At 31.8% G+C, this 14,163-nt stretch overlaps 3 protein-coding genes across 3 annotated transcripts; 2 read left to right on the top strand and 1 right to left on the bottom strand.

Moving 5' to 3' along the window:
* Nucleotides 1-6,385: 6,385 nt before the first annotated feature.
* Nucleotides 6,386-7,156, top strand: LOC108822552 (kunitz trypsin inhibitor 4-like). Its single transcript, XM_018595666.2, has one exon. The coding sequence runs from the start codon at nt 6,479-6,481 to the stop codon at nt 6,935-6,937; it is 459 nt and encodes a 152-aa protein (XP_018451168.1). The 5' UTR covers nt 6,386-6,478; the 3' UTR covers nt 6,938-7,156.
* A 459-nt stretch (nt 7,157-7,615) lies between these two features.
* Nucleotides 7,616-8,485, top strand: LOC130498834 (kunitz trypsin inhibitor 4-like). Its single transcript, XM_056992475.1, has one exon. The coding sequence runs from the start codon at nt 7,678-7,680 to the stop codon at nt 8,299-8,301; it is 624 nt and encodes a 207-aa protein (XP_056848455.1). The 5' UTR covers nt 7,616-7,677; the 3' UTR covers nt 8,302-8,485.
* A 1,138-nt stretch (nt 8,486-9,623) lies between these two features.
* On the bottom strand, nt 9,624-12,430 carry LOC130498833 (U-box domain-containing protein 56-like). The gene is made up of 7 exons (XM_056992474.1): nt 12,181-12,430; nt 11,669-11,772; nt 11,392-11,522; nt 11,134-11,238; nt 10,935-11,067; nt 10,340-10,666; nt 9,624-10,085 (listed from the first exon to the last, which is right to left on the bottom strand). The coding sequence occupies exons 1-7, from the start codon at nt 12,428-12,430 to the stop codon at nt 9,900-9,902; spliced, it is 1,236 nt and encodes a 411-aa protein (XP_056848454.1). The 3' UTR covers nt 9,624-9,899.
* Nucleotides 12,431-14,163: the final 1,733 nt, after the last annotated feature.

The raw sequence follows: 14,163 nt of genomic DNA on the forward strand, positions 1-14,163 counted from the left end.
CTGTTTTTGTTTTAGTTAAAGAAGGAAAAGATAGGGAGATTTTCATTGCCATATCCGTATTAGGTTATAGTTATTAATATGAAAATATATTTATTTAAATAGTGTCAAAAAATAACCTACACACCAGTCTTATTGAAATTTAATCAACAATATTAATATATTATATTACATGGAATAGTATGAATTATTATTCATGGTAATAATTACGTGGATGTGAGTGGTCAAAACCATATTATTGTAATAATATATATGTATACTTAATCAAAGTAATGATAGGGTGGATTTGGATTGACATATCAATATTTGGATATAATGATCTAAATTAGGGTATAGATTTATATTGGCGAAATGTTTAACCAATTATCCCAGATTACTCAAATTACTAAAAACGATTAATATTATACGAAATAAAATAGTATTAATTAATTGATTTACAATTTACACTCTGTCAACATATGGTTACTTTGCATTTATAAACTTCTTCACACTGTTTTCAAGTGAATGTTTGTTTAATAAATCAAGATAATTATAAGCTGGATTTCGGTTGACATATCCATATTAGAGAATAGTTAACCATATAATCCCAGATTACTACAACTAACTCGATAACTATACTATACACTATGACATAGAATAGTATATAAAATGGTGATGAGCTTGTATACTTCTAAAAGCGTTTTCCGGTAATTATATGCTGGATTTGGGTTGACATATCCATATTAGGGTATAGTTATCCATTTCCATAGATTACGCCAACTAACTCGTTGACCATATTATACCACTTACCATAGAATACTATACGCTATGACATAGAATAGTATATAAGCTGGTGATGAGCTTGTATACTTCTAAATGCGTTTTCCGGTAATTATAGGCTGGATTTGGGTTGACATATTCATATTAGAGTATGGTTACCCGTATTAAAGTATAGTTATCCATTTCCACAGATTACACCAACTAACACAATGACCATACTATACCACATACCATAGAATAATACGTTATAGGGTGAGCAGCATCCTGAATTATGAAATTTTTTCATTCTTCTAATTTTCCAGGGAGTTGTACTTTAATATATCAGATGTTATAGTATTAAATATAGGGAGAAGCTTGGTCACTTCATATGCGGCCAAAACAGTAGACCGTATGCGAGTAAGAATGGGTGTGATGTGGTTAATTTTCTTTCCTCAGATATGTATAGTGCACGGTAAATACAAACTATATTTATTTGGACCTACGTGGACTTACTTTCTCCTTTTCACCGTCTACTTGTTTGCCACATGGTTATAACCGGAGGAAAATAGGCACAATTGTTAGTTTCTTAATTCAGTCAAAATCAATATACTGCACCTAATTAACTTGTCAAACTTAGACATCTCGCAAATAAGTCATATGGTTTATTAAGACAAAATGGTTTTAAAACCTACTACTTTCTTTGTTCACTTTTTTTTTGTTCACCTTTTAAAACCTACTACTCTCTTAACAATTTTAGAAGGCATTAAATTTGTAATTTAATTTGGTTCAACAAGGTTACATAGCTAAACTACTTTAAAATAGATCTCGTGAAACACATCTAATCTATTAAAACTGAAGTACAAAAAAGAAATAACCCTTAGTTTTTCTCAAAAATTACCAACTTATGCCATTGAGTTAATAAACTGTAGTTTTAATTAATACCTAACCAGCAAAAAAGTTCACGCCACTTAACATTTAATAACACTAACCAAACAGAAATTCGAAACTGTCCTTTCATTGTCTCCAGCATCATCGGTCTATCTTTCTCTGCAAATTAAAACCATATAAATATTTATTAACCACATGTGCTACTTAACAACATAATTCGATGCAAAATATATAATGCTTTCAAATTTATACATTCAAATAAACATTCTTCGCCATGCAAGGAACTTTTGTTCATATAAACCATTGATTTGATGTATGTATTTTGTGTTTAATATGATCTTTTTATGATCAATTGTATAGTTTGTAACAATGTATTTTTTAATCATGGAAAAAATGTATGTATTTTGTGTTTAATCTGATCTTTTTATGATCAATTGTATAGTTTGTAACAACGTATTTTTGTAATCATGGAAAATGTTATATTAAAAAATAAACTACGTATTTAGTTAACTAATAAGATTTTTTAATATTCTTAAACGTTACCTACTACCACAACATAAATCAAACCACGGCGATACAATTGGTCAAGCGAATAAAATCTAATCTTGCTAATCATGTAGAACTATTAATTTTTTTCTATTTTATCGCACTCTCATCATAACAAAAAAGAAAATCATAAACTAAAAAATTGGTATATTCTTAAAATCATAACTTACAAATCACGTTAAGCTAATCTTGAAAATTTAAACTTGCTAATCACATAGGACTAAAATTCAATTATTCCTATACAACATTCCAAAGTTTTTCCTATTTAATCGCACTCATCATAACAGAAAGGAAATCATTAAATAACCAAATCGACATATTAATCTTTACAAGCAAGATTTTCCTTTTTCTATGATCATTTAAATAAACACAAGGAATGTGTATTTAATAATTCAAAACTGTATATTCTACTATCAAATATTCTGAATCACCAGTTACAAAAAAAAAATTCTGAATCACACCTAACAATTTTTTTTCTTTAAATACTACAGCTAGATTTTTGACCCGTTCGACCGAGCGGAAGTCAATTTTCATTTTTATCTTTGATTGTGCTTATGTTATACATGATTTACAATGTGTGTACTAATATAACATTTTGAGAAATAACAATGTGCTTAATTATATAGAATATTATTTTTTCGTATACGGTAAATTATATGACCGATATTTATTGGAAATAATATAAACAAATCCAAATTTTGTATAATTAAATTTATGTTAAATTTATATTAATCTTTATGTTGCTGATGTATCTATATTATTAAGTACACAATTGGATTGTTTGGAAACAAAGATACTATAATAAATGAGATATGTTTGGAAACATCGATATTAGAGATAAATATTTTCTTTTATTTACACATTTGTTCATTGTATTTTTAATAAATTAATAACAAATGAGAATTGTTTAGAAACATGAATAACATATTTAATACTTCTTTTTATTTAAACATTTAGCCATTGTTTTATAATAAATTAAGCAACACTCTTTCTATATTTCTTTTTATTTACAATTATATCACTATATTTACAATTCTATATGGTGAAAATAAAAACACAAACTGAAATATAAATACTATATAATATAAAACAATTTAAAAACTGTATTATTACCTTATTTAGTTTAGTCAAATATAAAAATTTCAAGTGTTCAATTTTCAAAAAAAAAAATCATAAAAGTAAGAAAAAAAGTAATGGCTTATGTTATTAATAAAAATTGGAAATCCATTATATCAGTTTTAAAATATATAAAATGGACTAATCTAATTACCTAAAAACATTGTTTTGTCTAAAATAATCATAAAATAAAATTTAAATTTCATATACATATTTAAAATCATAATAATAATTTAAAGTTGATTTATATCAAAAATTTATTTAAAATATGTATATATTCAAAAGAATATTTTTACTAAAATATTTTCGAATAACCATTATTAAAAGATGTTTTCAATATATATAAAAAATACAACAAAAAGATTAATTTCATATACCAACTTAAATTATAGTTTTTATATTTCACATTAAACTTTAAGAAAATAATATATGTGATTATTTATAAAAAGGTACATATAAAATACTATTAATTATATGATTATTTATATGACGGATCAATACAATTAATTATATGATGACATATATATGATACATAATAGTGACTAGGACTGGGCGTTAGGTATCCATTCCGGTTCGTTTCAGATCTCTTTGGGTTTCAGGTTTCCGAGGTCAAAAGATTTCATTCTCATTCATATATTTCTAAATTTCAGTTCGAATTATGACTAGGGCTGGGCGTTCAGGTATCCATTCGGGTTTGTTTCGAATCTGTTTGGATTTTGGGTTTCCGTGGTCAAAGATTTCAGCCACATTCAGATATTTCTAAATTTTAGTTCGAATTATATTCGGATCTTTGCGGGTTCAGTTCGGGTTCAAATAACCCATTTAAATTATTTTTTAAATTCATTATATATTTTTAATTTCTTAAAAACTATAAATAAAATAATATATTGTATATAAATCTAAATAACATATGTCAAAATACCTAAACTTAACATATAAATTGGTTTGGTTTAAATTTTGGATCAAATAAAAATTATTTTAAATATTTTTGGTGTTTTGAGTGTATTTCCACTATGTTAGATATTTACATTTGACTATTTTATATATTTTCAAGTATTTAAACCAACCTAAAAGATCATATATATTCTGGATGCTTTTATATACATTAAAACTAAAAATAATTAATATATATATATATATAAGTGTATAAATCTTTTTCGGATACATTTTGATATCCAAAATACTTTGGTTTGAATTGGTTATGATTTCGGTTGTCTAAATATCAAAATTTTGAATAAGTTGGATATTTAATCAATTTTTGTTCGGGTTTGGTATTACTATTTCGGATCGTGATCGGTTCGGTTCTTCAGATTTGAATTTTTTTATCTAACTTTGATATTGACATGAAAAATAAATTAACAACAATATATTTTTGAAATATATACCCGCACGGGCGTGCGGGTCAAAATCTAGTACATCTTTATAAATAAAGTTGACTCATTAGTCATTACAAAAAGACAGATAAACAACTAGCAAATGGTGGTTGAACCGTTGAAATTAAGCTTAAAATCTATATTATAATTGATCATCTTATCGACATGTACAATTGCTTAAATTTGGGTGAAATAAACAACTGCAGATGCTTGACAAAAAAAAACAAACTGCGGATAATTTTTTTTTATCAAATACTATTTTTTAATAATAAAGAAAGAGAAATGAAAAAAAAAAAGAAATAGAAATGAAGAAGATAGACATCTACTCATATTTCGATAATTCGATGTACTTGGTTAAATTTTAAAATGAGTCAAAACCTAAGCTTGCGTATGCAATGCCAGACTAATCTTTTATATTGTCCCAATCTAAATTTAAAATTGTACCCGTATGTATAATTTTTTTCAACACATTGTGCATAATTTTTTTAGTCAACACTTTGTACATAATTTATCAAGACCACAAAACAGTCTAAAAAGTAAAAACAACATAAATTTTTATTTAGAAAATCAAATTCCATAGTCTACTATCGTATAAAATATAAATTTAATTATATATTTAATTTTTAACAAATTCATAAATATTTTTGAAAAGTCCAACAAATCTTATTTTAACTCAAAATGTCTAATAAATAATATTTTTACAAAAAACCCACAAAATTTATTTATTTATCAATACTAATAATTTTTTTTCCGAAAATATACACCATTAATTTGGATGATAAGCATAAGCCCAACAAATCTTATTCTAACTAAAAATACCTAATAAATAATATTTTAACAAAATAACCAATAAAATTTATTTATTTATCAATACTAATATTTTTTTTTGAAAAATATGCCCCATTAATTTGGATGATAAGTCCAACAAATCTTAGTCTAACTAAAAATGCCTAATAAGTAATATTTAAACAAAATAACCCACAAATTTTATTTATTTATCAATACTAAATTTTTTTTTGAAAATAGCCCTTAATAATCCAAAATACCTAAATTTAATATATATAAATATATAAATTGATTCTGGATACATTCGGATATCCAAATACTTATATATATTTGAATAGATCAAAAAGTAGTATCAAACATTCGGATAATATATTTGAATAATATATATAAATATATAAATCTATTCTGGATATATTCGGATATCCAAAATATTTCAGTTTGGATTTGATTTCGGTTATTTAAATACAAAATTTTTGAATAATTTGGATATTTAAACAATTTCGGTTCATGTTTGATACTACTTTTTGGATCGGGATCGGTTCGATATTTTGGATTCGGGTTTTTTGCTCAACTCTAATATTGACATAAAAATAGCAACATATTTTAGAAAAATACATCCGCGCGGACGCGCGGATCAAAATCTAGTGCCCCATTAATTTAGATGCCCCAATCTTTGATTTCGATGACTTTCCCTCTACGCCGGCCCTGTGCGTATGTAAAGCTGTATGTGTATCTAATACACATACGCGTATAAATATCGATCTCGTGAACTCACATTTTTCATCTAGTAGAAAAAAAAAATCAACTAAAGAAGCGTGGAAAGTGGAATTAAAAAGATAGGCATCTTCTCAGATCTCAATGTACCTGCTTAATTTTAAAGTTAATATAAAACCTAAGCGTAGCGTTTGCAAAGCTGTATTTTAATAAAAGAGTATACAAAGCTGTATGTACATTTATAAATACCGATCAATGAAATCACATTTTCTTCATCCAGTAACATTCAAATCTAATCAACTACATAAACTCAAAAAAGGATGAATCCTATGTTTTACTTCCTTCTTCCCTTAACCGCTGTTTTGGCCGCGACTGCGAACGCCGGCAAACCAATTCTCGATTCTAATGGTTATCGTGTCATAACCAACGCCAGTTACTACGCTAGGCCTCTTGTTAGCATGTTCGAACTTGCAGGTGGCGGCCTAACTCTCAACACCTTTGGTGTCAACAATTGCCCCTTCTATGTTGGAAAGGAACAATCAGAGTTCGAAGATGGCATTCCCGTCAAATTCTCAGACTGGGAGTCTGGCGATGGGTTCGTTCCCGAATCAGAGAACCTCAACATTGAGATGGACGTCAAAGACACGGTCTGCTTTGAGCCAACCTATTGGCGTATCTCTACGGCCCCGGTGGTCCCTGTGAGGTTGCTCATAAAGACTGGTCCTAAGTCGTCTAATGGTTTGTTCCAGATCAGAAAAAGTGAACATATACGTACGTAACGTACCCGTTACCAATTTTTCCGTGCTAGTATCTGTTACGAATCAAGTTGCATAACTATACACTTGTATCATATCCGTGATATGTATCAACATATTATATCATATGTATCTGTTACGAATCAAGTTTACCATTTGCTAGTTGTTTGTTGGTCCTTTGCTAGTTGTTTGTTGGTCCTTTTAGCTCTATTTATTCTACTAAGTCATTGAAGTTTATCATCTACGAGCGAGTTCTTCTTCTAGATTATATCTCTATCCTCTTTCTCATTTTATAAAAAAATATTTTATACAAGAGACACACGACAAGAGACTTTCATTGGAGATTGCCTTAAACGAATAGGTTTATGTTTTATTAAGATAAAATGGTTTTAAAACCTACTTTCTTAACATTTTTAGAGGACACTGAATTTGTAATTTAATTTGGTCAACAAGGTTACATACATGACCCCAAAAATAAATAGAGCTCGTGAATCACCTTCCCATTTTATTAGTAAACTTGATTCGTAACAGGAAAGGACCAACAAACAACTAGCAAATGGTGCTTGGAAAGTGAAATCTATATTATCAATAAGACAATAATCATCTTCTTGGCGAGTATAGCTGTTTAAATTTGGGTGAAAATAAACAAATGCGAGAGACCTGTATGTTCATGTATGCACATCCGTTTATAAATACCGACAGGACCTCAAATTTTCTTCATCCAGTAACATAAAAATCTAATCAACTACATAAAATCAAAAAGGATGAAGCCTATGTTTTACTTCTTTCTTGCCTTAACCTCTGTTTTTGCCGCGGCCGCAAACGCCGGCACACCAGTTCTCGATTCTAAAGGTCGTGTCATAACCGAAGGCAGTTACTACGTTAAGCCCCTCGGTGCCCTCTTCGACACTGGAGGTGGCGGTCTAACTCTCTCCACACTTAACGGCAAACAGTGTCCCCTCTTTGTTGGACAGGAAGATTCAGATTCGAACGTGGGCATTCCCGTCAAATTCTCAGACTGGAAGTCTAGCGATGGGTTTGTTCCCGAATCAGAGAACCTCAACATCGAGATGGACATCGAAGAAACGATCTGCTTTGAGTCAACCTATTGGCGTATCACTCCGGCCGACGTGGTCCCTATGGCGTTGTTCATAAAGGCTGGCCCTAAGCCGTCCAGTGGTTTGTTCCAGATCAAGAAAAGTGATCGTTTACGTGGCCGTTACCGTATTTTCTTTTGCCCTGACGGTTACGATTGCACCAAAGTCGGGACATATGTGGACCAACAGGGCGTTCGGCGTTTGGCTTTAAACACTACGGCGTTCTATGAGGTTGCGTTCGTGAAAGCTACCAAGACAGAGACGTCGTCCAAGACTGTGTCTATTATCTGAGATAAATCAAAAACTACAAAATTAAGAAGATAAGTGCTATTGCTCATGACTAATAATAATAAAACACTATCTGTGTCCCTTGTTTTCTTTGTTCACCAATCATCATATATGGAACAGAACATACTATTTACTTTGCAGCTTTGTTTCTTTTTGGTTCTTCCTCTCTAGTTTAAAATTCACATGATTTTTGGAAATTAAACAGAACATAATTAATCTTTAGGATGACCACATAAAAGAGGTCACTTGTTTATTTTCAGTTCTGTCTTTTTGAAAAAGTGGTTTTGTTTTCTCGCCAAATCACTCCGTATCATTACAGCTATATGCAAACGAGAACCATTAACATATTCAGTTATCCAATCCTCCAATCCAAAACTTTTTGTGAATATAACAACCTAATTTTTTTGGGGTATATTCTATGTTGCGGATCTAGAGGAACGGATTGAGTTGTTGAAGACAAGAGCCACATGACATGTTTGATGAAATCCTGATTGCTTTCGTAATGGTTAAATGCACTTTAAACACTGCTGAAGGAACAAACTATCATGAGAACTGATTAAGGGAGAGGATAGGAAGACATACAAGAATAGTGATGGAGAGGAAGATAACTTGTATTTGAGAGTGGATGAATCTGATTATTCTTCAGACGAGGTAATCTTATATCCTCCTCAAGGTTATCTTAACATTATAAGCAGTTGTTACATATAGAAAATCATTCATGGAACTAAATTCTTGCTTGAACTTGATCATTGCATGTTCTGGCAATGCCATGACCATTTCCTTTGATGGATTCAGCTTTAGAAATCACAAAATAATGGTTCCAATGTTATCTAACGGTTTACTTGGTGTTGACGTCGATGTAAGTCTTGCCCTAGAATCCTTCGGGCAATTGACAGATCAAGATATTTAGGAAAGAGATGGCTAAAGATATATGACAAACTTTGTCACTGGTTAGACTTAATACACCACATAAAACAATAAATATTATTCATTAAAAAACAATAAATATCATTCATCATTCACTATATCTTCTTCGGGTGGCATAATAAAATGTTCATCAAAATCTAAATATCACGATAAAACAGTTTATTTGATACTATATATGATTTTACAAAATTGAATAAGATCAATGAATTTGATTCACAACAAAAACATGTAAAACAAAAAAAAAGATGAAAGCATTTGATTCACAATAAATATAAAAACACAGTTTATATGATAGAATTTAGGACATAGAAATAGAATGCTAAACAAATGCTATATATAATTGTAGTACTATATTTTAATTAATGGATTTATTCCGGTTGATTGGTATATATACCAAATCATATCTACTTATCATAATTTCTTAAAAATGATATACATTCACTCTATTTAGTATTATTAAATCCAAATCACTTTTTTTATCTTGGTTCGGTTCGGTTTACCGAATTGAACACCGTTAGTTAGATCGTATTTCTTAGGCTGTTAAATGGGAGAACCAAACCGTTTTTTTAAATGTGTTCCACTCATCATATTCATAACAACTTTTTTAACCAACACACAAATAATCAACTTGAGATTTAGGACATTCATAAATCACAAAACTAACCAGAGATTCTTTAAGAGTTTCCTTGAAGCCACTCTTGAATGGCGGAACGAAGGGCGCGGTTAGGGACAAGGTTACTGTGGGCGAGCTTAAGGTTCGTCATTGGTGAGGTCTCGTGACCATTGTTGAGCCATTCTCTTAAGGCTTCAGTTTCATAGGTGAACCCATCGGCTGCAAAACTAGGCTCTCGCATTACTTCCTGAATAACGAAGAGTCAAATCCATTTAAACTAATTGTGGCCAAATGAATCGAGCAAACCCCAAAATTGTCTAAAATTCAATCAGACACGATCATTTAAAACAAACCGAAATGCACACTCTAGTTCGATAACCTATTGAGTCGACCACTCTAGATGATAACAAATATGACTTAAGTCGTCAATCTAGAAGTAGACATTTTTAAAATATCCTAACAAAAAGGTATGCTATCTAGATGGAGGGTTTAAGTCCTGACCTGTGAAATGGGACAGATAAAATATTGGGGAGGCTCGTTGGAAACCGACCGCTGAAACGAGGATGATGCTGACTCACTGTTGTCCAGGTTTAGAAGTCTCAAAAGCTCTTCAGCTGTTTTGATAGCTTCATCTCGCTCTTTCTCGAACATTTCAAACCGACGGGGGCAGTCAATATAAAGCTGTTCTTCGAGTTCCTTTTGGATCCCCTTCATGTTTTCGTTTTCTGCTCTTACTCTATTTAGTTCCTCCTCCGCTTTTCTCCTGCGTTCCTCAATTTCTAGTCCCCGTCTCTGCTCTTCGTAGTACATTGTCTCAAACCCTCTAGCCTGTTAAAGAACCATATGGATGGAATTGACATCAAACTAGGGTTTTAAGGCATGCATGTGTTGTGTGTTAGGTTTTATAGTAACGGGTGCAGGAAATGAGGCAAATTTGACTAACAAGAAAATTGTTGGATCCTTATATTTTCTTATGTATCACAAATCTCCATAGGTTTTAATACTTTTCAGCTAGGAGAAAGGAATTTCAATTAAGAAAACACTCTTCCACTTGAATGAAAAATGATATGTGCTGACTAAACTTGATTTTACGTACTGAAAAATGCGACTCGTTGTCATGTTCAGCTCTCACTGCTTCCTCGTATGGTACCAGAGCAGAATCAAGGCCCTGTAGGTTGGTTAAGGATTCAGAGGAGTGCGGTGAACCCCTACGATCAAACCGTCCCTCCCTAATAAACATGAAAAACAATATCCTGTTAAATTATTCAAAATTATAGTATAATCCTCCAACATACCTCGTTTGGATGAGGTTTCCATTACACACAAGCCATATTTTACAGCAATGAGGAGCGTGTCTAGTCACATAATCGGTTTTTCTAGATATGATATTAACCATGCCCCTGCATCACCATCAAAATATATATAACCTAGAGTGAGCAATTTCTTGTTTAAAGACTCATCTTTGCATCACACGGTTTCATGGCACAATCGAAGATAAATGATCAACTGAGTCGTAGTGAAAGACACAAGAAGGATTCTCAGTATATCCTTACTCGGAGTATTGGGAATCAGCAGCTGCTCCCATAACAAGCTTCTTGATATTGTTTTCATAGATAAGTTCCACAATCCCTTCGCCAACATTATTTGCCAAAATATTGGAAATATCCACATCTTGTTCGATAATCTGCAACATAAGAAATTCTGTGAATTTCATAAATGCTCACCCCTTGTAGATTTTGATCATAATTGTGTTTAGAAAAAAAGTGAATCGCAACAAGATTCCTTTATTTGTGTGGCACCGAAGTATCATTAAGTTGGAAGAGCACTCACTCCTTCATCTACGCAGATATCACGGTACTTGTGAAGAATCTCATACGAACTCGTCAGTTCGGACGCCTGAATTGCATCGATCTCGCTTTGCTCAAGCCCACTTGCTGGAATTCACAGACAAAAGACCCAACATAAGAAGAAAAAAAAAAGGAAATTAAGATATCAGTTGATTCAAGAAAGTAAAGCTTGGTTTTTAGTCAGTCAAGATATATAGTCGACTCACTCAATAATCAGTCGCTTCACCCACACATTATAAACACTAATAAAGAAACCTAGCTTTAAATCCTACAATCAAGAATCTTTTGATGCTGGCACCAACGAAAGAGAGGCTAAATAAGGTAGAAAAAAAAAGAAGATCAATTTCTTCTACCAGCTGCAACAATTTGAACACTGATCAAAGCTATCTTTTTGGGTAAACTAGTGAGAGAAGAATTAAAAAAAAAAAATACTATGTTGGATTCAAGTTCCCAAGAAGCAGCAAAAATAAAAACATAGAGTAAGGGATCCTTAACAAGTAGGGTCGATGGAAATGGGTTGATGAACATGAAGAAGGTAAAGCTTTTTGAGCTGGAGATGCCTCAACGCCCATGTGAGAGTCAGTCTGCTTTCAGAGACATCTTTGCTTACTGCAACATAAACTGTATCGTCGTCAATCAAAGCCTCTGCCATGGATTTTTTTTTTCTACGCAGAGACGACTTCTCTCTTTCCCAAAACAAGACGATAAGACATCTAACTATTAGAAGTGTTATATATATACACATAATACATGATCGGTCCCTAATTGCAAAGATGTTTCCGACCAGTTGTCTTACTCAACTATATTTACTCTTTTCTAAGAAACAAGTGATGACAATGAAAGAACTGAGACATTGCTCACAAGAATTAAAAATGCAAATACCGGTGAATTTTAGTAGATATCCACGCGCTTCTTTGTTTCTTTTTTTTTTTGGTAATCAGCAGGAATAATCTTGAAGGTGCTCTTGAACAAGTCTTTGGACCACCGTCCGCAAAGCCAAAGTTTGACGAGGCCGTCTCTTCTGTTCCATGCTGTGTCGTTGTCATTAGTGGGAACACTACAAAAAACAAAGCCCACTCCGATAGTATTTACCGAGAACTTCCTTTGTTGGAAAAGACACATCTGATAACAAACCGATACATATGATTTTTGTTGAAATTATCTCGGAACTTTCCAATGAATATATTTTCTAGATGTTTTCTCAATATTTAGTTAGTTATTCAATAATATTATGGTATTCATAATTTTTTCTCGGACATTTTTTAGATGTCCGGCTCCAGTTTAAAGACATTGTTTCTCGGACATTTTTTTTTATTTTGACAAAATTGTTTGTCGGACATCTTGAATCACCGCAACATGGCGTCGTTATGCAAAGTTTCTCCCATGAATTCTTACTGTTTTTTTTTTGGTAAAATGTTAAGTCTTACTGTTTTTTTTCTTCTTCTATTATGCACGAAGGTATTCAATTATGTAATTATTAGGCCATCATTATTGGTGGGCAGCCCTTAACTTTTTTTTTTTTTTTTTTTTTTTTTGTTCATCAAACACTTAAGGGCACATAAGGGCAGCCCTTAGATAAGGGCTGCCCTTATGTGCCCTTAAGTGTTTGATGAACAAAAAAAAAAAAAAAAAAAAAAAAAGTTAAGGGCTGCCCACCAATAATGATGCCCTTAGGGCGAATGAATATATTTTCTAGATGTTTTCTCAATATTTAGTTAGTTATTCAATAATATTATGGTATTCATAATTTTTTCTCGGACATTTTTTAGATGTCCGGCTCCAGTTTAAAGACATTGTTTCTCGGACATTTTTTTTTTTATTTTGACAAAATTGTTTGTCGGACATCTTGAATCACCGCAACATGGCGTCGTTATGCAAAGTTTCTCCCATGAATTCTTACTGTTTTTTTTTGGTAAAATGTTAAGTCTTACTGTTTTTTTTCTTCTTCTATTATGCACGAAGGTATTCAATTATGTAATTATTAGGGCGAGAGACATCATCAACCCATTGCAAGGAGGTTTCGGGCCATTTACGTAACAATTTATCGGTCAGTCGCTGCATGCGTCAGCCTATTTTGTCCCTATTTTATTCAAGCAAGCAGTTGGAACTTTACACTGGTTGTGTATTTATTAGTTTCCGGGAATAGCATGTTTGCGGGTTGATTCTGGACATCCGATGTTAGGCCTTCTATGTTATTAATGGGCCTTCAGTCATCAACACGAGAACTCCCGCTTATACTGTGCGTTTCCAAACTATACAAAAAAACAACGCGATGTTTATATTAGTAAACTAAACGACGGCACGGTGTCAATCAGAGAGGAGAAGTCACTGCTTCCGCTTTCGGTCTTGTTTCACTTGGAATTTTTGAAAACGTAAAAAGAAAAGATGAAACTTGCAGGTCTGAAGTCGATCGAGGAGGCACACGAAGACTTCTATTAAACAGTTCATAGTTTTCCAACTTTACAAAACGACGCGATG

The sequence above is a fragment of the Raphanus sativus genome, chromosome 8 (genome assembly GCF_000801105.2).
Source record: "Raphanus sativus cultivar WK10039 chromosome 8, ASM80110v3, whole genome shotgun sequence".
Lineage (NCBI taxonomy): Eukaryota > Viridiplantae > Streptophyta > Magnoliopsida > Brassicales > Brassicaceae > Raphanus > Raphanus sativus.